Source organism: Erpetoichthys calabaricus, chromosome 10 (genome assembly GCF_900747795.2).
Source record: "Erpetoichthys calabaricus chromosome 10, fErpCal1.3, whole genome shotgun sequence".
In the NCBI taxonomy this organism is placed as follows: Eukaryota; Metazoa; Chordata; class Cladistia; order Polypteriformes; family Polypteridae; genus Erpetoichthys; species Erpetoichthys calabaricus.
In genome coordinates this window covers 55,146,431-55,173,731 of record NC_041403.2, presented here as the reverse complement: position 1 = coordinate 55,173,731, position 27,301 = coordinate 55,146,431, and the positions used below count along the sequence as shown (strand labels likewise).

General features: G+C 35.7%; 1 protein-coding gene across 3 annotated transcripts in view; it reads left to right on the top strand.

Moving 5' to 3' along the window:
• Positions 1-27,301, top strand: part of LOC114659055 (ERI1 exoribonuclease 3-like) — a 361,240-nt gene that overhangs the window by 183,432 nt on the left and 150,507 nt on the right. For 2 of the 3 annotated variants that reach the window (XM_051933147.1, XM_028811266.2), the window contains exon 7: positions 26,147-26,246. The exons of the other annotated variant lie outside the window; for it this stretch is intronic. In XM_051933147.1, coding sequence (XP_051789107.1) covers positions 26,147-26,246 — 100 coding nt within the window. The remainder of the gene's footprint in view (positions 1-26,146; positions 26,247-27,301) is intronic. 3 annotated transcript variants of the gene reach the window in all.

Genomic DNA, 27,301 nt, shown 5'->3' with positions numbered 1-27,301 from the left:
GTACATGAGAATCAAAAAAGCATCAGGATCAGAAAGTAGAAAATGTCATCAAGTTGCACATTTGGCTTATTATCGATATATTATGGAATGTGAATAAGGCTTAGCAATCACCTTTAGTAATTTCCTTTTCACCTGCAACATACTGAAGTCTTCTGTTTCTTAAGGACAGACCAGAAAAAAGCTAAAAGATGTTTTGTTATATTTATTATATCCAACACTACATTTGTTCATATACCCTTGGCAGCTGCCCTCCAATGCCATAATAAGGTGTCTTCGATCCCACACTTTTAGGGATCTTAGTGTGTCAGGATCCATGCCGGGGGACAGGGAGAATATAACCAGTGAAAGCAGCTCTCAGTGTCAGCCCTGGCAATTGCTTTATCTTACCTTATCTCAGAATATGAAACTGTGTTGCATGACATCTCACAGCAGGCTGAATAGATATGCCAATTCATTTTGCAGCCTGCGATTTGACAAGCTAGACTGCCCCTGTTGAAAGGCATCAGTCAAACACAGCTTTTTTATTTAAAAAAAAAAAAAAGTCCGCTCTCAGCGTTCTTTCCCTTGCAATCTCCAAGGCTTGCCTCTTAAAAATGAAAAGGCCGGTGTGCAACAAAAAGAAAAAAAGATGGGGAAAAAAAGCAAAACTAATACCGTTTTAAGTATTGAAAATACAATGATAAGAGGGTATATGGAGGTTTTTGGAGATAACATTGTGGATATTATAACAGGGATGGTAGAGAGAACAGAAAAAAAAACCCTCGAAGAGATTGGTGCTATAAGCTCCTGGAGAAGAGATGACACTGCGGCTAATACGAGTGTTTAAATATTTGATGCACTGGGATAAAGGAGGATCTCCTTTGAATCAAATTGAGTGTCTGGAGGAGAATCTATTACTGAAAATCTTGTGTGATTTGACAGCAAAAGCAGCCTGATGTTATTCTTCAGTAGTTCCTGCAATCTCCTTCCCTACTTCACTTAAATGTTTTTTTGCTTTGCTTGAGTAAACGCTGATTATCCCTTTTTTAGCAAAGGAGGCAGAAGTAAAGAAAAGAGATAGGGAAGAGGGAGGAAATAAAATGATAAAACTCTGAATCTACTTGTGGTCTCTCTGGATTGCTACTATTAAATAAAAAAGTTTTGTTATGAAATATTTTTTTAGACTGCAATGTATTAGAGATGGCTTCTTTTTAATTACTGGTGGCTGAATATGTCCAGGTAGGTTTTATTCAAAGTACCAAGTATTTAGCTATAAAGCTGAGATGAGTAGAGGTTCATTTTTTTTGGTTTTACAAAAGCAAGATGACACAGTGAGGCTATTACCCTGTGGGCGTGCTGTAGGCCATGCATCTACAGAAAGTGCTTTTATCAGTCACTCTGCATATAGCAGTTTTTAATACATATTTATGTGTTTATAAAAATCTGTTCTGTACAGCGTACTAAAAAGCTGCATAAAGTTTCCCTTTAGAACCCAAAGTTCTGCTTGTGCCAAAGAAAGTTAGTTTCTTTTTAACTTCTCCCGGCATATTATGAAAGGAGAAAACTGACAATTGTCTGTGAGATATTACTTTAGTAGTAGTGACAAGAGTTATATCATATCATCCTCTTTGTTATCAAGACTCTGGTTTGGGATAGAAAAAATTACTTTAAATTTATTTCCAATGAAGAAACAGACAGGCATCAGTATAGGAGTCTTCAGCATTAAAGCTGTCAGAATTCAGTATGTTAAACCCTTTATCCATCATAGCTCTGATTGTACTGTCCAAGTCTGCTGGTTTAGTTCCTGAGATGTGCTTAGCCAGTCAGAACAGCACATTGTTTCCCCCTTCAACTGCTGATGTGCAGAATAGTCAAGTGGTTAAAGAACTTAACTCAGAACCACAAGGTCAATGGTTCATATCCCACTTGTACCTTATGCTGTGACTAAGCAAATCAGTTAACCCAACCAATTCCCTAACTGAATAAGTACATTATCTTTGTGAATTTTGCTGACTTGTTGCACAATAAACGAATACATAAATGTAATACAATATTCAGTGGTACTAAAAATCTGCTCAGATGTTGTTTCATATAATTATTAATTATATGTGCATCTGTAAAAAACTATAACAGTGAATGCATCTGATGAAAAAAACAGATTACCAATAATGCTGTACTTGTGGTGTCCCATAAATAAAATTTAAATGAGAAAAGCCTTTGGGTTTGCTGAGAGGAACTGTAGAAAAGTTGTGCCATTTGTTTATTACAAGGAAAAGAAGTGATCTGCTAAAACAGTTTGTCAATTCTATGAAATTAATTTAGCCTACAAAATGATGTGATCTTCATCTAAGTTTTAATATTTGAAAAACATCATCTAAATATACATATAACTCAAAAATAGCCTTTTTATATTTTAAATCAATACATTGATCCACATTTCACACTCTTTATTCAAAAAGGGAACCTTTGGATTTATTAATTATTGTTTTTCGTATGACATATGCACCCTAAAGTGTAAGACTAAGCTCTTGTTTTAGATCAGATCTCGATATGATTTTGGGTGCAAGTAAATATGGACAGAGAGAGAGAGAATTCTCTGATTTTTCTTAAGCAGTCTCATAATGTGTTTATACCCTGATCTGTCTGGGATCAGATGCTGCCACTGCTGTTTCCAGCCAAGATGGATTAAGTTACCTTTATACAAAGTCTTAGACCACCATTGGATCACAAGGCAAGACTGAACCTGAATCTGCCAAATTTACAGCACCATTGAAGTAAAGTACTGCAACTATATGTCCTTTTTGCATATATAATTAAAACTTAAACAAATATGGTTAAGAAACTTGCCACCTTTAAATTATAGGTTTTCACTTCTTTTCTGTATTGCATAAACAGGCATGCAATGAAGGCTGCAGGCCCTGATTGACACTGATGTTGTGTTTTGTGTCGGCACCTTGTCTTGTCACATTTCCCTTGTCTGAGACGTGTAGAGCGACGGCTTCTCAGGCTGATGTGTAAGTGGCCTCATCTCTAGCAGATCAATAGCCACTGGCACTTCCTTCCAGAACCCAGGAAAAACAATTAAAACCCATCGATCCCTAGACGCATCCACATGAATATGCATAAGGCTCTCCTTGACCTTCAAAACAAAATGGGAGCATTCGTATCCTTGTTTTCCTCCTTCACTTTTCTAATTCAGATAAATATTGTTTAAAAACCAACTGTCACAATACCAGTTGCCATTGATACTATAGTCATAGTGTTTTATTTCATATATTCAAATAAATGTATGTATCACAAATACAAGGAAGAACCTCTTGACACCAATGCACTGAGGCAGAACTGTGACTGAAACATGGTGCTTCATTTCCAGACAAATGCTACATGTTAAGAAAGTAGCTGAGTGTAATGTATTATGATATTTGTTGTATTAAACAAATGTCTCAGTTTCCATTTTAGATTTCCCTGTTCTATTTACAGTAACCTCAACCTAAAGGGATAAAAAATATTTCCTTCTAAACATGTAAATTTTACTCTTTTTAAGCAGAACTCTTACTTTTTTCATTGAAATGCTTTCTATTATACTTAATCACAAGAGATTAAAAATTAAAATTACAATGCACCTTTTCTCACTAAACCTTTTGTTAAAAGGTGTTAGAGCGACTTATGAATTCAAGTATGTTGGCAAATTATGTAAATTTAAAGTGATGGCTGAACATATTAATACTTATAATTAAGTGGTTTATCAAAGACTAGCAAAGTATAATATGGTGAATAAGAAAATGGAAGGCAGACTTTCAACAACCCCTCATCTTGTCTCTTATGTACACTGCCTTGTTAAGCAAAACTGGACTTTTTGACATATTGAGATGCAGAAAAAAAAAACTTCCACTTCTTCTTTTTTTGAGCTTTGATGATTTTTTGAGTATTTCTTTTTACCAGTGTTTAGTTGAAAGTTATGAATTAAATGTACCTGTCTAATATTAGAAACAAACTGTGGAGTGGCACCGTGATTATTCCTGCTGTTTCACACCTCCAAGGACATGAATTATTGTAAATTTACAGGCTGTCTGGAGTTTGCAGATTCTCCTTATGTCCATTATTGTTGTTCGTGGGCAATTTTTTTTTTTGACTCAATCAAAAGTCATGCATGTTTGATTAATTGGTGACTCAAAATTGTGACAATGCGACTGTCTGTAGCTATGTACTCCCTTGGAAACTAAAATAAAAAAGCAGGTTTATAAAATGAACATGTACATGGATACTTATAAGCAGCATATTAAGTTATATATTGAAGACAAAACTAATGTCCATTATGAACAATGCTTCAGATCCTCTCTATGACAATTGGCAGTACTTTTAGCCACCAAATTATTCAGTGGAAATGTGTCAAAAATACTGCTGGGTCTCCTTCATACCTACTGCAATTTACTCTATCCTTGTAATGCCTCATTGTGACCGCTCTCTTATCATTAGCCAAGTCAGAAGTTTTCTTTTTTTTTGTAACCTTTGTTTATTTTTGTGGGAGCTTGTTGTTATTGTTTTGTTATAATATTTCTATATTTCCATATTTCTTGAGGTTCTGTAAAAGCTAATTTTCTTCTTGGGACAAATAAAGAACTACCTATATACTGACCTGCCTATATTAATACATACATTTTAAATGTACAAAAATAAATAATTGTCATGTAGAAATATGGTGAAAGTGAGATGAGTTTAATTTCTAAAATAACACAACTCTGTCCTGTAAATAGCAGGTATGGAAAGTTTATTAACTTGTACACAGAACATTGTTTTTTCAGTTGATCAGTTTCTAAAATGTTTATAGGATAATATAATGGTTAGGGGCATTTCCACAATCTGGGCTGAAATCTTGGCCTTGTAACATGTGCACATTTTCCTCATGGGTTTCTCTGGGTACTGCAGTTTCCTATTACATTTCATACTTGATGTTCCCCTCCTTTCATGCAGTGCACAATTATTAACTACATCAGGTTGCAAAATATGATGGTCCAGTGTTATATCACTCCAACTTCCTCAGTAACACTGAGTTCTCATTCAGTGCTCAAGTAAAATAATTTGGTCATAGTCCCACAAGCTGTCACAGCCAGGCCATCGTGAAATTAATAATGACTAAAAATTTTTGCTTCAGAAAAATAACTAATACATATAGTTGTAGTATGAACAGCCAAATCTGCAGCAGTTATAAGAATATGCTACACTAAAATAGCAAGCTGCGGTGGGTTGGCACCCTGCCCGGGATTGGTTCCTGCCTTGTGCCCTGTGTTGGCTGGGATTGGCTCCAGCAGACCCCCGTGACCCTGTGTTCGGATTCAGCGGGTTGGAAAATGGATGGATGGATGGATGGATAAAATAGCAAGTCTCCAGCCTGGATTTTAATTTGGTGCTAATGAGCAGGGTGTTAATTATACCATATCTTTGGGGGAGCTCACCCCTAACCATTTAAGAGTGCTTGAGAATTTACACACATTTTGCCACCTTTTTTTAGCCGTGACATGCATAGCATATCTGGAAAGCAAATATCTGCAAGTCTAGTCTGCACCAAAATAGTGCAAATATATATTTTAGTTAACGTTATTTAGCCTTGTAGCGAAAGACTGGCCCTCTTATAGTAATTTTATTTATCTTAAGACTTCTTATAAGATCTGTCACCTGTGATCTAAGTGTGTAGTCCAGAATTTTTGTTTGTTAGTCAGAAGCTTTTGAAATCAGCCTTAAAATTTAAAATTAATGGAAGTTAATGTGAAAACTTAAAAATAGAAATTATAAGGTGATACTTCTGCTAATACTGATCCTGCTGACAACATGTGGAATGAAATACAGGCTTAATATATACAACACAGGCCTTGGTTATTCCGTGATGATCTGCATTGCTGCAGATCCCAACATTGAAACATGAACTATAACTTAAACATTTGATTAGGTCTCTTGTTGATTTTAATTTTGTACTTCATAAATATCTAATAAACCATATTATTTATGTATATCCCAAAAGCTGCTGAAATTAAGTCTTAAAAATCTGACACTCGTTTAACACAATAATCAAGAAGCACTATTTTCCATAAGGTTTCTTAATATAGGAACATTAACAACAGATGTAGCAACTTGCCATGTTTTGTGAAACTACTATAACTAAAATCTAACTATGAGTTAACTAATAAGTTGATATACTTACACCTAAATCATGAGTTAATATTCTAATAATACCAAATTGGTTGATAAATCTACAGTAACTGGAATGTTAAAAACCTTCATGTTCTTGCATTGAGATTTACTAGCCTACAATCAAACAGTAAAGAATTTTCAAAAAACTGTGTCAGTTTATGTTGTAAATCTGTGAAATTTGTAAAGATTTGAATATTTATAACAAATGTTTGCATATACTCATTGCAAACTAAAATAAGGATGTTTTCATGTGAACACAAGAAGATGGGAATTGGTAGTTATGTTGTTTAAAGGCCAGTTCCAATATGTGACCCTGCAGATGCAGAACAAAGAGTTATGTTAACAATGTGGGCAATAAAAAGAACACAAGCAGGTGAAGAGGACATATTATAAGTCAGCTTTAGCTTAAAAATTAAAAAAGTGTTGATCAGAAATCCGTAGTATAAACGTAAGGCAAGGGTTTGAATTGGAACTTGGCAATAAACATTTAATATTATGTTATCATGACACTTTGTTTAAAATGTCTACTGCCATCCATGTTTGCCATACCTTTTGTTGTAATTAATTAAAATTTTGACCTTGATTGTTATCATTTTTAATATGTCTTCACTTGATGCTTGTGCCTATTTATAGTTACTTTGTAATTTCAGTGACCTTTTTCTGCTTTGTCAAAGATACATGATCATCTGACGTTTAGCCTCATTAATTTTATTGTTCAATGATCTTGCCAGTTGATCTTGTCCATCTTGATGCTCTGTGTCCACAAGCTGCCCTGGTGTCAACGCAGAGGTACTGTATCTGTGTAAGTGTACATTAAATACCTTTTGAGTAGGTTTGAACATGTACTGAATTGGGGAAAACATGAAATAATTCAGAAAGCGACTTTAATTTAGTAACAAAGTTATTTTGAATACCTAAGGCTTATTTGGGTACAGCAATACTTGGGAGTAAAAATGTGACACAAGAATGATTATAGTTTGAAAACAATGGCAAGAAGTAGGTATGGCTAATATTTAATGTCACAATACAGTCATGGCAAGAAAAGTCCGACTCTGTCTTGTTGAACTTTAGATCCTAATTACTTTTCCTTCATTTTTTTTGACCAGTTATAGTTTTAAAGTCATTGCTATAATTAATATTCAGTACTTGTTTTCTATTTGAGCTGCCAAGCCTTTGCTCAGTTTTGTAACGCTACTGCTTTGAAAAACTCATCTTGCAGCTGCCCTTTTCTACCTCCAGCACTAAAGCTGCAAGTTAAAGCAAGTTTCCTGTTATTCTGTTGCATTATACATTTGAAAAACTTTTATTAAATTGGTGGTTATTCAATTTATAATTTCTTTACATTATGATTTTTTTTTTATTATTTTTCATGATTTGTAATGAATTGTTTATAAAATTGCGATTTTATAATACTTGGCTAAAGGTATTGCCCAGTTCTAGCTAGTGGTAATGAAATATCTTTATATTCACATTTTGTCTCAAGTGACAAATGTATCCATCTAATATTTCATTCATTGGTCTACTGATATTCTAAGATAATCAATTTTATAGTTTTTCTTAAAGATGTACAGCATGAGATAATTTGTTGTTGTGCAGATCATGCTCAAGCCAATAAATCTGTACCGTATCATAGGAAAATGATGCTTCAATGGGAAGATAAAGTCAGACAGTCTTAAGTCAAAGTGACAATGTTTCTGTCAGCATGAACTGCTTTTCCAAGTCGACACAGTGCAGCTGAGCCTCAGAAGGCACAAACAGCTATTTATCATGGTTTTTTTAATATCTCTTCAGCTTCATTGCTCCTTTTCATAGGGCCCTTGCATTATATTGGTGCTGTCTGAATCTGTTTGTACTTCTGAAGTGATAGAGTAACTATGACAAGATACATGGCAGATTTTGATGTGTGTACATATACTTAGTTTATGGATGTATTTAGTACAAGAAATTCTAATTTGATTAATCTCACAAAGTACTTCAGTGTGGAAGTGCTGGTAGTCAGGATAGTTTAAATAATATTCTGTTTAAAAGAATTTATGAAAATATAGTCTAATTAAAAATTTACTTTTAAAGATTTTTTAAATAGTTAATTGGGTATTAGATTTTACTAATCTGACTTGTTCTATTCTGTATTATATTACAGTATCTAGATGAATGCTTAAATATATGACATTTGTTTTTTACCATATTGTTAAAAAATATTTCTGTTAATTTTTGTATACTTAAGTTATTTATTTTTTATAAGAACATGAGAACCAAAAACCAGTCCCATTGTCTAATCCATTCTGTTTTTAACAGACACGATGGTATCCATTTCATGCTTTCTACCTGAAATATTTATTCATCCATTTATATACCTGCTTTGTCTAATTCAGGGTTGCAGTGGTCAGATAAAATACAGTTCTCCTTATTTTTCTCCGGATGTTATTGTTTTGACTAGATACCTATAGCATGGCCTGGTTCTCTTATTTTTTAACTTAACTTTGACTAAATTGAGCTTGTTTAGCCTGTCAGAGGAGAGTGTATTCTTTAATCTTAAACAGTAAACACTTCTTCCATCTCCTACAGTTTATAATCCAACTGTTTCATTTCCTATAGTGCATTGAAATGAATTCCACACAGTATACACAAAGAAATAAAAGACATTTTATTTTATATAGTGCTCTTCTACTGTGAAATAAATACTTAGATACTTTTCAAATACAAAAAATTAAAGTGCACTAGCAGGTTATGATCAAGTTATATTTTATTGCATAATCAGTACAATGCCATCTTTATTTGAGCATATTTTGCCAGTGTCAAATCTATGTTAAAAAGGAGAAATAGTATACTGTTGAGTTATATGCTACTAACCAACACAGAAAATATAAAATCAACACAACATTTTAAAAATGTTAAAAATATGCAATGTGTTATGGTAAGATGTTGTCCCAGTGTTAAACGACAGCAAACAATCAGGATTCAACAACTATTCGTGGCATGCATTGCTTTGGGCAAAAAAGCCATTTCTGAATCTTCTCACTGCTGCTTTGTTACTATAGTAGTCTCTCAGTTTCAATAAATGAAAAAAATCTGGACATGGGGTGATAGTATTTTTTCATATAGCAAATTCGTATTGTTGCAGGGTTTGGAATAGATAGAAACTGATGGTAAGTGAGACCCTAATCTTTTTAAATATATGCTACTACCACAGTTTTAGGGGCTTCTCTTCATCATTTGGTCATCAGTCAGGAGACAGTGTGTCCCCTTGGTGTATTAGGCTTTGCTCAATTCTCAGATATTTTAAATACATTGAAAATAAATCAGTAAAAGTTTCTGCTATTACTCCTTTAATGCTAACCAAAATGTGTCTTCTAAAATCTGCAATGAGTTCTTTGACTTAATGATGTTCTGGAACAGCTTAATGTTGTAACACTACTTTGTCAGATCTTTCATCTTATTGTTGTATGGAGCTACATACATTTTCTTGATCAAGTAAGTTACTGTAATGTTATTGGAAAACTTAATGATAAAGTATGTGTGTTGTTATATTTGGCTCTGAACAGTTATAAATAAAGTGTGGGCACAGTTTGAACTGAGGCAACATCCTTAAAATGGTTTCACTACTGTATTTGAACTCTGACTGGATGAAGTTTTCTTGTCTTGGAATTCAGTATCCAATACTAGATAGTTATACAAGTCTAAATCTCAAAGTAGTAAAGGTCAACTTAATGGGAACAATGGTGTAAAATTGTGTAGAATACAGTGCTTTAATTAGTAAACAGAATCCTAACATAGGTGTCCTGTCAAAGTGTTCATGGTCAAAGTGTTTTACCAGGGAGAGAGAATCATCCTCTAACTCACCAATAAAGTGATGATAAGAGACTGAAGGGGCATTCTTGTGAAACCTTAACACTGGGATGAACACTATGTTTTTCCATATGTGTATTTTCTTTTTATTTCATGCTGATTCCCCTATTTAAACATATAATATTTCAGCTGATATGTAATAAGATTTCTAGGTTTAGGATAGATTTCTCAGAGGAACACTATCAAAGGCTTTGTGAGGGACTTCTCTGTTCACTGTACTTACATTCAGTATGTCTACCATCCATGATGCTTATTTGAGAGGAAAAGAACATTTTTAAGGACATATACACACATAGTTTATACATTAGAAAACCTAACCTTGAAGTATGAATCCACCTCCAGATGGAGTAACAGTCCTTTGGAGAGCACACTCCAATGCACACATCAGTTTAGAGTTCACAATTGCCTAACCTGCACATGTTTGAGATAGGAAGAAAACCACAGTTCCAAACCTAAAAGCCATTCTGGACATTTTTTAAATATTGCTGTCATTTACTTTTGATGGGTTCTAACCCTAGGTTAATCCTGAAGCTAGAAGTTTCAGCCATTAGTGGTAAATTATGTAAGAGATAGAAGATAAGAGATTGCTTCACAATGAATTTGGCCATCAATGGATCCCTCAGGGATCTATTCTTGGATGGTTACTTTTTCTTATGTATATTAATGACATTGATTCTAATATTGTAAGGGAACCTTTACAGTTGTGAATGACATCAAGATTCAAGAAATGGCAGGTGCTCATGAGACAGCAAAAGCAATTCAAAAGACCATGAAAATCTTCAGAACTAGGTACATGGTTGTAATGTTACATGTATTATGCTCTGCAATCTGGTACAACCTTGCAAGCTTCTAAAATAGTTTAGAAGTTTATCTTGGCACAAAATTTTCATTCTCCAGACAAAATAAATAATTATAGAGACAAAAAATATTACATTGCATTATAAAACTGGTTGATTGTAAATCAAGGAATTGTATGTTCAAACTCTTTAAATGGCTATATCCAGATTGCTGTATGTAATTCTGGTTATTTTGTAACAAAATAAAACAAAAGTGCTTGAAAATATGCAGAGAATTAGAATTCCTGTACTAAAGGGCATGCCATATTCTTACAGGCAAAGGGAATTGAATTTTTGACTAGAAGACGCTGGAAGACTTATTATTGTTTGCTAGTCAAGGCTGGGAGATGGCGTCAAAAAACAAGGCCTGGTAAAGCCCATTGAAGCACTCCTTGTTTGATTTTGGGCTATGCAAAAAATAGTTTGCCTCGTGGTTACATTATACTCAATCAATAAATCATTTTAGCAGCCTACTACAGTGCAGGGAAGCTTCATGTGAAGTGTGGTTCAAGCTACACATTGCATGACAAAGGTACTGCACAGGCTTCGATAACTTATCAAGAACTATGGGGACTTGGTTGTTCAAAATGAACATAAGTGGAGGTTGGTGACAGACATTTTTAAAAATGCTAGAACTTGGTGTGGGCCATCTGTTTGGTAATTTATATCTAAAACCGTTCATTAGCCTCCCTCAAACATACATACATTTGCACTGCATATTTAAAGATGTTGTGTCTGGTGGTTTGGAAATCTGATTGAAAATGTGGTACTGTATTTTATTTCCATGGCTACTTTGTATTCAAACTTAGTATTTTGTTATTGCAAATATAATTTATGTTATTATTATAACTGACTGGTCTTCAAGTCATCTGTAGCTCGCACAGCTGCTATTCATTAGTTTGATTAAACCAGTATCAATAAAAATACAGGAAAATTCACTCAAAAGAGGCCCCAGATATTCTGTAATAACGAAGCAATCTGAATGAAACAATGTACAATGTGCTCCTCAGTACAGTATATGGAGCTTCGAACAAGCCGGGATGCCCCTGCGTTGGAGTGACGAGGTAGGTGCGCAACATTTAACCTCCGTTTGCAACTTCTGGGTTCAGACTGTTCAGGGCTGTGTCCTACTTAAGGCCAGTGCTGATAGTCTATAGTCAGTGGTATTTACTTGTTGGTCTATTGTTCCTTAAAAGGTCATCCAATTTCTAGAGATGTGTGTGGGTTGTCTTTTGAGATCCCTAAGCTTGTTCAGGCAGTCTTTATATTTCTTACTGTACATTGTGGAAAGCTCGGACCCGACACACACTGGCAGACACAGAACATCTTAAACACGCACGTTTTATTTGCAATCCCTATTTACAAGTTCAATCCCCAGTGCAGTAATCACTCAAACACACAGTCCTTTCAACTCCCTTCATCTTCTTATCCAGTCGCCTCCAACTCCTCCCAGGCAAGCTCTGTCCACTTCCACCTAACTCTTGCTCCTGGAATGGAGTGTTGCGGCCTCTTTTATATCTTCCCTGGATGTGCTCCAGGTGCTCGATGACGAATTTCCAGCAGCACTCCCCGGTGTGGTGGAAGTGCTGCCCTTGCACCCAGAAGCACTCCAGGTGTACACCATTCCTGGTCCGGCAGCATTTCCTGGTGTAGTGGAAGCGCTGCCTTCCAGTGCTCTACAAGTATCTGGACGCCCCCTGGCGGTGACCATGGGCCCCAACTGGGTTAAGCTTCCAAGCTCTGCTCCCGTGACCCCCACACAAACCAGGGCGGCTGCCTTCTCGTGTCCCGGGGAAGGTATTGCTCCTCTACCGGACCCTCCAGGTGTCCCGGCTGGGCAGGACCCCAAGCTATCTGCCACAACATATTAGCAGCTACTTTTGTGAAGTGTTCTCAAATATTCTTAACAAAGTCTTCATGCCTGAGTGAAGTGTTCTCCAAACTTTCTTTCAGTTCCTGTCTTTAAAGATATTCAAACACCCCCACTTAACTTTTTACCTGAACTCTGAACTGTTTAGTCCTTTCTGGCTTTCTTACTATTTATTAAAACTTTCACTTTTGGTTTAAATAAATATTATTCCGCATGTTGTCTCCTTGTCTTTTTTGGAATGAGAAAATAGTGGAAGTTGTGAGGCATTCTTATAAGAGCCTTGCCTTACCTGCCACACATACAGTATTTAAGATGAAATACAGTACAGTATTGGCTTACTACTGCTCAACCAGTTACTGAGATTTAGCCATTACATAAGTCTCAGTTTCTTAACTAATCATGAGTCCTTGCATACTTAAGTGCTCAGCTGTCTGACATGTCATACCTAGTACTGGTTGCAATCCCTGTTTGAAGATCAACTTATTTAATTGGCTGTTTTGGCACACCTTAAAGTGATAATCTTGTTTTTGACAGTTCCAAAGCTTTTTTGTGTTATGACTTGTCTTTTTCTAAAATTTAGCATTTACTCTTAGTGCCTGCTGTCTTTCTTTGTTTACTGAAATGATTTTGTCTGATGTTACTATAAGAAATAATGTCAGCACTGGACAAACCAAAAAGGTTTAGGAGGGGTTCAACTACACTGAGAAATCTACTTGAAATCCTGATCATTCCTATTCAAGGAAGAACACATACTGGTGGTATCAAATGTACAGCGTGTTACTGATAAGCAGACATTTGATGTTAAGTGAATCACTCGAGCATGCATAGTGTAGAACAATGAGTTTAGAAGTCATGTTGATAGGCAGAGATAAACAGTTTACTTCAGAGACAGCCAAAATATTTTCTTTATGTATCTCATCTGTAGACTTAGTAGTTTCTTTCCAGTGTTTGTTGTTGTCAGGTTGCTTAGTGTGCAGTCACGCTTTGCATCCTGTTGATGTAGTTTATCATTTCTTGCTTAGGGGGGCAGTTATTAATAATGTGGTCTCTGTCAAATATAATATTACTAGAGTTTATTTTACATTTGCAGTTATGTTGGCCAATTCTTGTGAGAACTTATGCTTCCTTTGGTTTATTAATGAAGCAGTCTTCAGAGATGGTTGATATTCTGTATAACAGTCTTTATTTCTGTATGCTATTGCCTTTTTTTATTAAGTACTTATTATTTGAATGTTTTAATATTGATTGCTAGTGTGCTTTTAAAGGGACAATGTTATTTCATTTGAAGGTAATCCTTAGATTAGATAAGTATATACAGTATACCAGATAGAAATCTATGGATATACTATATTCTAATATTATTTGTACACTTTTTTTATAATAAAATTGCTTGTCTTTGCTTAATTGCACTTGGTGGTGTTTAATTTTACTGTGTTTCTTTAAATGGAATTGTGGAAAAGTGGAATTTAAAGCTAAATTAAAATTAAAAATGTCCCCTTTATACAAAATGTCTACCTGCTTTTGTATTGCACAATTACAGTACATTGGAATGAAAAATGTTTATGACTGAATATTTTTCTTGTTTTCAAGGCTTTTTAATAAGTGATCTTGATCCTATATGTACTTGTAATTTATTTAAATGAACACAGAGCCATATTGCTTCTTTAAATATGCAATGTAATTGTTTTCACTGTAATTTGATATTATAGAATGGGTGAGATTTATCAAGGCATTGCGTTATTTGCTCAAGCTAATTTGCTCACAGTGCCGCACCCGCCTCATTAGTGTATTTATCAAAGCTTTTTCATCTTTCAACTGGAATCACAAACGTGAGGCATCATTAATACCTTAATGAACCTTTCTATGCTCTAGGACACTATTAAATATACAGTGTCATGTATCCCACCCACTGTTACATGGTATTCAGAAATTCCCTGGCTTTTAGACACCTTTCATTTGATATATATTAGGTAAGCTTTTAAAAACTAAAAACAACATAAAACATGTTTGTCCACCATCATCTCAAATTCTAAAAAAAACTATAACATTCACATAGAATAAAGTTAATTGCTTTTATAATTAAATACCTTTCCCCAATACAACAAGTAAAGAGAGGGTTTATTAGGATCACTCAATTATATAAATTTGCAGAGCACTACTCCAATACTCTTTAAGATACCCTTCAATATACTACATTTCCTTCTGACCAACTTAAATGGTAGGCTAGTCACTTTCTAAGGATCACAGTGAGTGGGTCTGTACTAGCACCGTATAGCCAGGTATCAACTTTAGACAGCATTCTGAAGAAGAAGAACGTACACTGTTCATTCATTATCAAACTTACCTAGCTCAGTTTGGCAGGGCATATGCATCCTCAAACTATACTACACTTATTGTCATGGAGCTAATTTTGAATTGCCTGGGATTCTAATTAAAGACTGTGGGCAGCCATGCTGACCACTTTCCACTATGCTGCTTCAAACAAACTGACTAAATCAACACTGAAGTAAATGGGACAGGCTGTAATTGTTTATATTTAATATTTTTTAATTACTCCAAACTTGTTTCAGATTTTTTCATTAAGATATTTACCAGTGTTCTTCAAACAATTGAATGATATTGCATACAAATTATTAATAGTTCTGTTCCAATAATCACTTCAGATAGAAAGAGTACTGGATGATTGGAAAGCTGGCAACGATTAAAGGTGAGACAATTGTACTAATTATTGTCTGGTAAACCTCATTATTCAGTGTGAAAAATGTAGTCTATTTTCAGAAATAATCTAGAAGTCTGTATGTGTGGACATAGTTTTAAAACCACCTGGATAATGAGGATAAAATAAATTTTCTTGACTTTTTAGTTAGGAAAAAAAAATCCTACGTCACAGATTACTTAGACTTTTCAAAATCTTTTCAATAAATCTTGAGCAGATGCCCACCGGTCTCACTCATAATTTTATAAATTGGACTGTTTTTAAAGAAGGTTCAGAAAATTCTTAGTCAGTTGCAGAGGTCTCCAAGTGTTGGACTGTTGATGCTTCAAGTTCAATTTAAGAAACTTTATTAAGTAAATGACTTTGTCCAAGTAAGCTGAACCATACTTAGTTGATATTGCAAGTTTAATTTTCTGTTAGAAGATCAATAATAAATGTAGTTTCCTTTATAAATTAATCCTGTAAATAAGGCATAATCTGCTTTAGGATCAACTTCCCTTGAGCTTTTCCCCAGTTGATGACGTAGAATGGTGTTAAAGGCACTGAAAAAATCAAGGAACATTGTGCTGACTGTAGTGTCAGCTTTGTGGAGCATGTACTGTAGATCAGAGTATCCTCCACACCTACATGTGTCTGATAGGCAAACTGCAGAAGATCCAGATGTTCTGAAACCAGGGACCGAAGCTGTCTTAGGACCAGCCTCTCAAAGGTCATCATCATGAAGTTGTAGAATGGGATGTTGTTAAGGATGTCTTGGAGTTGTTCTTAGAAAGTGTCCTTCGCTATGTTGTCTGTGCTGTCTGTCGGCACATAGGCTGGGGCGACTGTCATCTTAGCATGACCATTGGTAAAGTGGGCTGTAATTATTCGATCACATATGGGCTCCCAGCTGATGAGGGAAGTCGCTGCTCTTTTTCTGAGGATCAAGTGGAGAATAGGATGATTTTGCCATTACTGTTGGCAAATGTCCATTCAGTAGTTGTTGAATTCTCATATTCCTTGAGCTAATCATCCACTTTGGTATAGCGTTTGCACATTCCACATTCTAATTTTGGTAATATTCTTGACAGAGAAAATTGCATCCGATTTTGGGCACCGAACCCCATGAATGGTTTTCTCTGGCACCGTCATATTTCTCAAATCCAATATTCCACTATGATCAGAATTTCTAGAGTGGTTTCTTGTCATTTCCATAGCAATTATTTTTTTATGGGGATGGGTTGCTTGCCCAATGCCCAACCTTTCTCTTTTCTCATTTGGGCTAGAAGTTTATTTCTTTAACAATGAAAAAACAAAAATAAATTGTCATTGTTAAAAAATGGAAAATATATCAAAATTTAATCCATTCATTTTTAAACATGTTATCTAATGCAGGGTCACAGGGAGTTGCTGCCAATTCTGGTTGTATTGGGTGCAACGGTGGAACCAACTCTGAGCAGGATGTCAGCCCAATTCCAGGCACACTAATCTGACACCCACACAATTCAGAGTTTTATTTAGGTTCATATGTGTCTTTAGGATTTGGCAACAAAAAGCACCTTGCATACAGAAAATGCAATCTCCTGAGCCCATCCGACAAGCTCCCGAGCCTGCCGTCCGTAGAAGAGATAAACCGTTTCACCTTCCCCGCTGTTTCAAGTGTGGGGAGATGGGACATCTGTCACCTAATTGCCCATCTGAACCCATGGACTGCTCCTTGGTGAAGGGGGAAAGGTATTGTGCCACTGTGATTAACCCTTTGTCTCTTCCTTATACAGGCGCAGTTATTATAAATGGCAGAAAGGTAAAGGCAATGTTCGATTCCGGGAGTAACATTTCCATTGTTGCTTCCCGTTTCGTTTTACCACAACAGTGGCTAAAAATAAAAACCAGCCTCAAATGTATACACGGAGACATCCTGTATTATAAAACAGCCAAGTGTGTGGTCGCGGTGGATTATACTTTAACTAGAATGGCCATGGCTGTATTACCAGATCCTCCATTTCCAGTCATATTAGGGAGAGATTGGAATGATATTAACAGAGGTAAAAACGTAACTGCTCCTGGGAAAAGTTTAGGCTTAATAATGGAGTATGCTGCTCCGACTGCCTCCACGCCGTGTACAACGGTCGCTAGGACCCATATAGGTACCCAGTGTGGAGGAGTCGATGTCCCATCATCCTCTACGGGAGCTAGTACAGTTAACGTGGAGGACGTGGTGGCAGAAGCCCCTCCCATTGAGGTCAATAGAAACCCTATCCAGGATTTAACAGCCCAATTTCTATTTACCCCCTCATCATTTAAAAGAGAACAATGGAACGATGATTCCTTAAAATTTGCAAGAAATGCAATACTATCAACCGAGGGTTATACAACCCTAGATCCCATGCCACCGATGCCTTTCTTTGTAATACAAAATGAATTATTATATAGAGTGGCAGGTGGTTTTTGGACCTTCAACCTTATCATTTTAGTGTTGTTTATCGTAGAGGTTCTTTGCAGGCCAACGCGGATGCTCTCTCCTGAGCCCACGACCTCTTGGTGCAGGTCGCCTGACCCGATGGGTCTGGGCTGAGGGGGGGGTCATGTCACACACGTGCGATTAGGAGGCAGTCTAAAAGCCTAAAGGTGAGTGAAACATTGCGAGATGAAGGGTTGTCACGTGGTACTTACCGGAATCTCTTCTCTCCACAGAAAAATCGAAGAAAAATAATTTCCAACCTTTCTGAATTTCAAAATGGCCACCATGACATCACTTCCGGTCATATAAACTGACATCACTTTCGACACTTCCTCAAAGATGTCACTTCCGGTTTTCATCAAACGATGTGGTTTCCGCTTCCTGTTACACCGTCACTTCCTGCCAACCATTTCCTGTTCCCACAATTCAATACTGTATATAAACACCATTTTGTCAGATAAAGATTGTCAAATGTTACTGTTTTGGTTTGCTTTTGATCATTTATTTTGCTACTTTGTCCGCAGGACAATATATGGGGACGGTCCCCAACACTTTTTTTGTGAACGTCTTATTCTTTAATTGAAGACTTTCCACACTGTCTTTACATTTTTTTTTTACTTTTTTTATGAAAAACCTGTTGGTTGTTGTTATTTCTATTTCTCAGTAATATTATTTAAACTTCAATACATATTTGATCACAAAAAATCTATATTTAAGTGTTTGTGATTTTAATAAGTATGTTAACTTGGTTAATGTTCTATCCTTTTATACCAGTTTTTTATTTGTGAAGATCTTAATTATTTCTTCTATAAACTTTTTTTTAATCACCTGCCCATGTATTCAGTTTTACGTGCTGTTAGTCATTAATCTATCACAAAAAGAAATTACAAAAGATGACGACAAAATGAATTTTCAAGTGTAACCTTTTTGGTATTTTTTTTTCTTGATTTTGTGTTTTCTCCTAATTTATTGTTTTGCACTAAAGGTTAAATGGACACTCTATTTCATTTCAACATTTAACCAGTTTTTTCTTTGATTACCACTAATGGTTATTTTATGTCACATGCATGATGCTTACAGTATTTTCAATAACACTATTGTACAATGTTTCAAAATCAGATATGAGTACAAACTCAGATAGGGCAGCAAACAATGGAAAGATTACAAATGTGGTGTTTGCTACTTTAAAGTTTTCTTGCAGTTAACTCTTGATATTTATACCTACCCTGCCCATCAGAAGACCCTCAAGTTTCTCCAGTTGTGCAAAACTCAGAGGACAACTATGCCTCTTTGTTCTGTGTATTTAATATTTTTGTTGGTACAAATTTTGAAGCTATTTTATATTGGTGACAACAAGCATAGGGGGAAAGAAAGCACTAAGAACGTTGATGTAAGCCTGGAATACCTGGTTTCTGTTTTAGTGACGTTTGTATATTCTGTGTGTATTTTCTCCACATTCCGAAGAGTTGTGTGTTAAGTTATTTGGGAATTACATTAACTTAGTGTGTGTGAATGTGCCCTATGAAGGTGCTACTAGGAAGCTAGCTCCCTGCAAAACTGTGGTAGGTTCATTCAAGTAGGTGTCACATTAAATGTTTTAAACCGTATATACAAAAAATTATTTCCTTATTAATGAATTACCATTAATTGATTAGAATTACAGTTCTCATTTATTCATCCATCCATTTTCTAACCTTTTCATCCAGTGTATGGTCAAGTATGTCCAGCACCTATCCCTGCTGCATTGGGTGCAAGGTTAAAATTAATTTTATATAGTTTGTCAGTTAAATGCACAGTGACACACACAAACACACTTATTCAAATCAGTCATTCATTTGTTGTACAAATGGCAATTTTTAGAACCTAGTATAATTCACCAACATACTTTTTTTATTGTATGCCTTTGGACTACAGACATTATTAGGTAAAAATTTCTGGAACACACAGTTAGAAATCTTGTTTAATTTGCATTATATGTCTTTGGATAGGGAAGCTGAAAAAGGAATTGGAAACAGCAGAAAGTAGTATGTTTGTTCAGAAAAAAATATGTGTTGATTAGGTAATATTTAAAATAAACAATCATAAGGTGTAGTTAAAAAAAGAACCTTGTTTCACAAGGAATATTTTATGTTTATGGTTTGACATATTCTAATGTATTAGGAATTTTTGTAGACAAATTATATGACACAGGGATAATGCACACTATGGCAAACCTCTGCTTACTAAATTTTAACAGGCAATTATTGTTCATTAGTCTCATTCCATAGACTTATCTTTATATATAATCTTCATTTGGATCTTGATCTTTGTTTGTCCGTGAATTCACTGCCTTGTGTGGTGTTCCTGCTGTGTTCAGTAGAGGGCAGTAGTGATGGAGGAGGAGAGGAAGTGAGGGGGAGGATCGTTGAATGAGGTTGGAGTGTGGTTGAACTAAAGGAGACTACGTGCTGTTTGTACTGGCTGAATACACAACACCTTGGTTGTTACTTTTGTTTACAAACACTGTCAATAACACTCTTTGTGTTTAGATCTGGCGTCGACACCGTGCTTTTTGTTTAGATCTGGCGTCGACACCTGCTTCGTTGTCGAGACTGTGGTTTTTTGTGTTTCTGTCGACCGTCGTTGGCAGCACTTCGTCCAAATCGAATGTTCACCCACTTCTTGGAGTCGGCAGTCAGAGTATATAAGTCGGGCACACTTCTGTGATTTTCCATCAGTCGGTGTTTGCAGTTCAAGAAAGAAGCATTGTTTCTTCCTTACTCTTTGGATTGCCACAAAGCAACCTGCGAAATTGGAGAAAGGTTGAGAAGAGATCGTGAGAGGAAATGACAGCGTCATGAAAACGAGATGGACTGTGAACGGAGAGAAGCAGAAATGCTCCTCCACCACCACATAATTACTATTCGGACAGTGATTCTGAGTAACCGTTCCTATCAAATCAATGTCAAAGGGTTTTGTTTTGTAATTTTGTTTCCCTTATAAAAAATCATAATGCTGTGCGACGAAGGGCCCAGTTCACGACTGGCAGCCGCGTTTAACCAGGGAGCCCTTCACAGACAACTTTAACACGCGCAACGTAGTTGGGCGCACATGGCTAGTATTAAATAAAAGCCATGAATATGCCACGTGTGTGGGGCAGAGTAAAGGTGGAGCTGACAGAGGTGGCTGGAAATTGATGAGAGCTTTTGAAAAGAGGTCCAATAAGAGAGCGCACATGTGGACCTAGTATGATGTTGCAGAAAGGTATCAAGACAAGTTAACCATTGTGCAAACACAGTACTGTATTTGAGATGGCTGATGCCAGTTTTGTTATTTTAATGTATTACCCATTTTAAAGGACATAAAAGTTTCTGCATCTTGCTTTATTTAATTTGTGTTAAGAAAAGCTCCTTAAGTTCAATAATTTCCATTATATTTTTGGCTTGAAGAGCTGAATATGTCTTTTGATTATTAAAATATCAAATTAGTAGGTGAGTACATTTTAAGATATGAATTTCTACTAAGCCATAAATTACTATTACAGATTTTGTCCTAGCTAAAGAGCAACAGAAGAGAGGATATTATTCATCTGGTTGTTAGACTGCATTCAGTAGATAAACATAACACAAGTTTAACTTTAGGCAAGTATCCTAAAAAAAGAAACAGTTCTTTAGAGTCTTAGTTAGATTTGCTTAAATTAGATTATGCAAGACACTCTCTGGTATATACATCCTTATACTTTCTAGCCCACTTATCTGTTGTTTATCCTGGCAAATAAAGGCAGGAAACAAGCCTAGATGAAGCAAGGGTTCCACTTGTACAGTTAAGCCCATGTCACATTAGACAACTTTTCCAGTGATTTTCAGTCTTAGTCTTCATTTCCATATTCTTAGCCTGTCAGAGGCAGTCGGCAGCACGCTTCCATGAAGATGATTGCCTAATGTGACATACGTAATGACTGAGACCAACTAGTCTGTTACTGTCTATGATAAAATCAAACCTGTTTGATTTTCTTGTTTATCAAAGAGGCAGGCTGTATGTGCAGGAGAGATAACAACCAATGAATGTTCATCTTGAAGTATGTAGCAATGAGGAATAAGGAACTTATTGTTTTGAACCTCAAAAACAGAAAAGAGGCTTGTCTGTCTAATGTCTTGTGTTTTACATACCATAACGGAATGGAAAAAAGAAGTAAAGAGCAGAGAGTGCTACTGAACTCACTGCAGCTGTTAAACCTTTGCACAGCCATGGCTCTGTCAGGCAGCATATTACTGGCTGTTAGAAAAAGGGCTGAACACGGATGTTTTGGGAGATTGACGCTCAGTTGCTAAATGTGACATGTTACAGTAACAAGATCTGGGACTTCGATCGACAAATCTGACATCCCCACAATAAAAAGTCATAATGTGACATTGGCTTTACGCTGAAAAAAATCTAATATATAGAAATTATATTAATTCTCTGTGCCTCAGCTGACAATGTCATTGAAGTATTAAAGCAGAAATTTTTAAGGCTAGTTGCCCTTATTGCCCATCCTCCTTTAGTTTCATTTTAGAACACACAAATCGGGCTGTGGCCTAATTCTAACCCCAGGTCAAGAGGTCAAAAGGTGGCCAGGACAGAACACAGGGATAGTGGGAGTTTTGAGGTGAAGGTGGGGCTGCATCATAGATTTGTTCTGAGTCTGTTACTCATGATGGTGATGGAGGAGACAACCAGAAACGTACATGAAGGATTGCTATGGGAGCCCTTCTATGATGATAATCTTGTATCAATGGCAAAAAGTGAAGCAGATTTGAAGAAGATGCCATTGAATTGGAATGCTAGTATGGATTGAAAAGCCTCAAAGTAAATGCAGGAAAGACCAAGGTGATGGTTGTAAGTATAGGAGAGTTATGAAAGAAGTGGGAACATGGTCATGAAATCATGTGTGGTACAGGTGTTGGGAAAAACTCAAATCTAGTGGGTACATAAAAGATGCCATGGTGTGAGTGGTTGTCTGCAGGCAGGGAAAGTGTCCTTTGCTTGTAAAAAGAGTGAGAGGGGGAAAGAATTTGGTAAATTTGGCAATGGATCTGTTTAAGAAATAGTGAAATTAATCTACTTATGGTAGATGACATGTAGAGTGCAAGTGGAGGTTTGGACAAAGCAGTGACAGGTGTGTGGAAGAAATTCTTGGACATGTCCTCCTTTCTGAATCCTAAAGGAGCATCTCTGGATTTGAAAGGAAATACTTATCAGAGCTGTATAAAGAGTAGTATCCTGAATATGAGTCAGACTTGGCTGATGAAGGCAAAACATAAGAAAAGCTGCAAAGAACAGAAATCAGATTGATCGGGTGGATGTGTGGAGTGTTATGGAGTGAGAGGAAGATAAATGTATTGTTAAAAAAAACTCTTGGTGTTGAGGTGATAGGTGCTATGCAGAGCAGAAACAGACTAACGTGGTCCGAGTATGTGGAACAGTTGGAAATGCTGTTGAAGTACATGAAAAGAATAGATAATAATAATCTCACCCCAAAGAATGCTGAGGACCATGCAGAGTGGAGGGAAAAATATTTTGGAGGCCAACTGGATAACCTGGGGTAAACACAGTAAGTGGTCATTAAACCAATGATGATGATAATGAGCTGTAAATATGCTTGCAAGAAGTAGATTTCATTTTTAAGTCTTAAAGATATGGCTGATTAATGATACTTTTCGTCATTAATTTGTTCCAAATTAAAATTTCCTGTTAACCTAAACAGTCCATCTTACAAAATGTAAGAAGACCACCTCTGGCGTACTTGGGGGAAAAATCAACATAGACATGGACATATAGATGCAGAATTCCTACCCAGGGCACATTAATGAGGCCACCTCCCCAGCCAGCATTATATAAAATTAAGCTAAACTGCAAGATTTTATTATAGCTCATACAGTTATACATACTCAGTTCAAAATGGGGACCATGAATGGAATGCCATGCAAATGCAGTATGGTCAGAACATAAATATTCAACAAAGGAGGCCCAAGTCCTAATATGGAGACATATTGAACATGATAAATAAAGCATACAAATGTTGTGAAAAAGAAAACCCTGTTTTACTGCTAAGTTATTTAGGTAAAAAGAAATGTTGGCAACGTTGCCAGAGCAAAAAAATAACAGTCACAGTTAGGAGGATTTTTCCATTCTGCTCTTTGCTGGTTAAAAGATGCACACTTTCTTCAGTGGGGTATTTTATTCTACCTAGCCATAAGGGGAGGAACTGGATGCGGGATGGACTGATGTTAGTTCTACTCTTCCAGACCGTATTCCTAAATTCTACATAGGGAAATGGAGACTACACGAAAATCATTCCACATCACTTTTCTTTTCCTTTTTTTTTTCTTATAAGTATTCATTCTTGTTATTATGCTTTATCATTTTCATTTCATTTCATTTTGGCATATTGTCCAGAGACTGATATCCTGGCCAAAGTTAATACCTGTTTGGCAGCATGTGCTGCAAAGATGGGCTGCTTGACACTGAAATATGGATGGATGGAAGTTGCTCGTACATTCCATAAAGCCTTCATTAGAGTCCTTAAAGACAATTAAAAATATTACCCCATACTGTACATAGGAAAATGGCCTAATTCCTAATGATGAAAGAATAGCATAAAACACAATTGAATTGCTACCAATCCTTTGCCAGGCAAGAAATGTAGCCCTTCAAATTTTTTGTCAGAATGAGGTTAAACATGAGCTGTGGTTCTCAGTGTTATTGTTTTATTAAAATTCATTCATCATTCATCTTTGCTACTTGAAACTGTGATCAGAACATTCAATATGGATAGAGTTGAAGTATGTTGTCTGAATTATTTTTTCACTTTGTGCTGTCAAAATTTGCTTTCTGTTACTAAGTGGTATGCCACATATGGGATTACAAATAGAACAAAATTTAACCATTCCTGTACATTTTGTGTAATTAAATTATTGCTTTATTAATAAGAGTGGTAGAATGGTACCTTACAAAGGCAATGTCCTCTTAGTTTCTGTGTGAGCTTTAATATTCTGCCCTCATCTACAGGATAGTTTTCTACAGGTTCTCCTGTTTTCCTTCCTAATCCTGTGCATGTTAGGTTAATTGGTTCTGTGTTGTTGTGGTTGCGGGTGTTAGTAAGCTCTGTCCGGGGGGTGGTTCCTGAATTATGCCTACTGGTTTGGAGACTGGAGTTCTGTATTTGTTAAGTGGGTCTAAGGAATACTAATAAGAGAACACTAAACAATCAGATTACTATTGCCATGTATGCTTGTTTATTCATTTTTCATACTTCTCACTGAGTAATTACCCAATATCTGCTGTATTATTTAGTTTTAGCTGTAGTTAGATTCCTAAAGAATATTACTCATAATTTAAATGATCTATTTAATCTCTTTATATATGCAACATTAGTAGCTTTATTTATCATTAAAGGTTAATTTAATAATGAAGTAGTTCAGAATTCTGTTCTGTTTGTGGGAGACTACAGTAACTACCTTAAAGGAAATAAGCATCAAACTCTCAGCAGGATGGAATACCATGTGTGTGGTCTTTACATTTTTGTGTCAGTTTTTGGCAGATTTTGTAGTTGTCATTCACTGTACAAAGTTATTAGCTTGTTAACAGTTGCTTCTGTCACCTGTCCTGTTGTGCCTGATGGTCTTTCAGAACTGAAATATTCCCTTGTTTCAGATATATGTGTATTATTGATCAGTGGTTCGTTACTTTGTGTATTGCCTTTCACTTCTAGCATTATCACTAAGTTAACAGGCACCTGCTGACAGTCACAACCTCCATGCCTGTCTTTTGTAGTTGATCCCAGTATTCCTATTGCAAGCAAAGTTTTTATAGATTTTGTTGAATCTTTTATATCTATTCTATCCCACCCCTTTAGACAGATTTATCAATGTTAACCTTACCAGGTGCACAAGGCCGCTGACAAATATCTAGGCATCTTTGGACTATGCATGACACTTCACAATGCTAAGGTCACAATTGTACAACGAGTTAATTCATAAATCGAAATAATTAAAATACAAAAATGAATCAATAAATCAATAGATGAAGTAAATTCTTTACCTTTTTATTCATATGCTTATATTTTATTTTTAAAAATTTTTTAAGACAGTATTTATTTCATTTTTGCCAGTTCAGAAAAGGTGTATCAAAACAATTCTAAACTCCCAAAGTTAAACTATTTGAACATTATCTACTATATATTTATGAATCTAGCAATATTATAATACATATTTTTAAAAGAGACTTTTTGAAAAATTGCTTTATATTTGTAGGCATATAGCAAGGCCACAGGGACCTGGCCAAAAAGTGGCCTGCCAGCCATGGTTCAGGGACTGGGACTAAAACATCTGGGAAGACTACATAGTGGAATAGGTGAGTACATATCTGTCCTGTACAAGCACCAGACTTCACTTAAGTGTCCCTTTATGTTATTTCTGTTTAAATTGTAATTTTCAGGAAGTATTCATTCTGGTATACTTTAGTGATTACAGTTTGTGATATAACCTACTTGGTTGGCTCTCAGACTAGTATCTTATGCATCAAAGATTTGAATCAGGTTCAGTTTTTATCCTTAGATCATCCAATGCATCTACTAAAGATCTATCTGATGTATGTTTCTTAAATATATTGCCTGATGTTGCATGTTGTATTCATTGTTTGTTGTTGGTTTTAAATTATAACTAGTCTGTAGGAGATAATCCAAAAAGAATTATATTATATTGTGTAATACAATTGAACTGGAACTTATGATTTTAGATTAGACTGTATAGTATGTACATATTAATGTTAATTGCTGCTGTGGTACATTATGAATGTGTGCCACCCTGAAAGCACAGGTAAAATCCTGTCTCCTTAATTTCAAACTCTGTCCTTGAATATATGCTTGACTGTTTAAAGTAAAAACATTCACCTATGTTGCATTAATGTATTTATAATTAATGTTTCTTTTGCCTGCATGCACCACTTTTGTACATTAAACTGCATTTTCCAAGCACAGTTCCATGAGGATCCCCACTGAGAATCTCATCCCATAAAGATCATTCTCTCTTCATTTTTGTCTATTGATTCTTTAGGTATTTTCAAAATATATTATAAACTTAACCATATTATGAATGTTGCTGCCCTGTCTTTGTTGTTAGAAAAGATCAGGTCTAGAATCCACACAGATATTACCCCATACCCAACTTTAGATTTTCTTTTTTTTTGGAATTTTAGTACACTGTATTAAACCCAGAGAGGAAATCATATTTTTACATTACTTTTGGAGGTAATAGCGCAGTTTTAGCTATTGTATAGTGCCGCTGGAGCAATTTTCAGGTTAAAGGCCTTGCTCAATGGCCCAACAGAGTAGGATTTCTCCTGGCAGTAATAGGATTTGAACGAGCAACCTTCCAGATACCAGCGTTTTGTTTTCTTTATTACCAAGA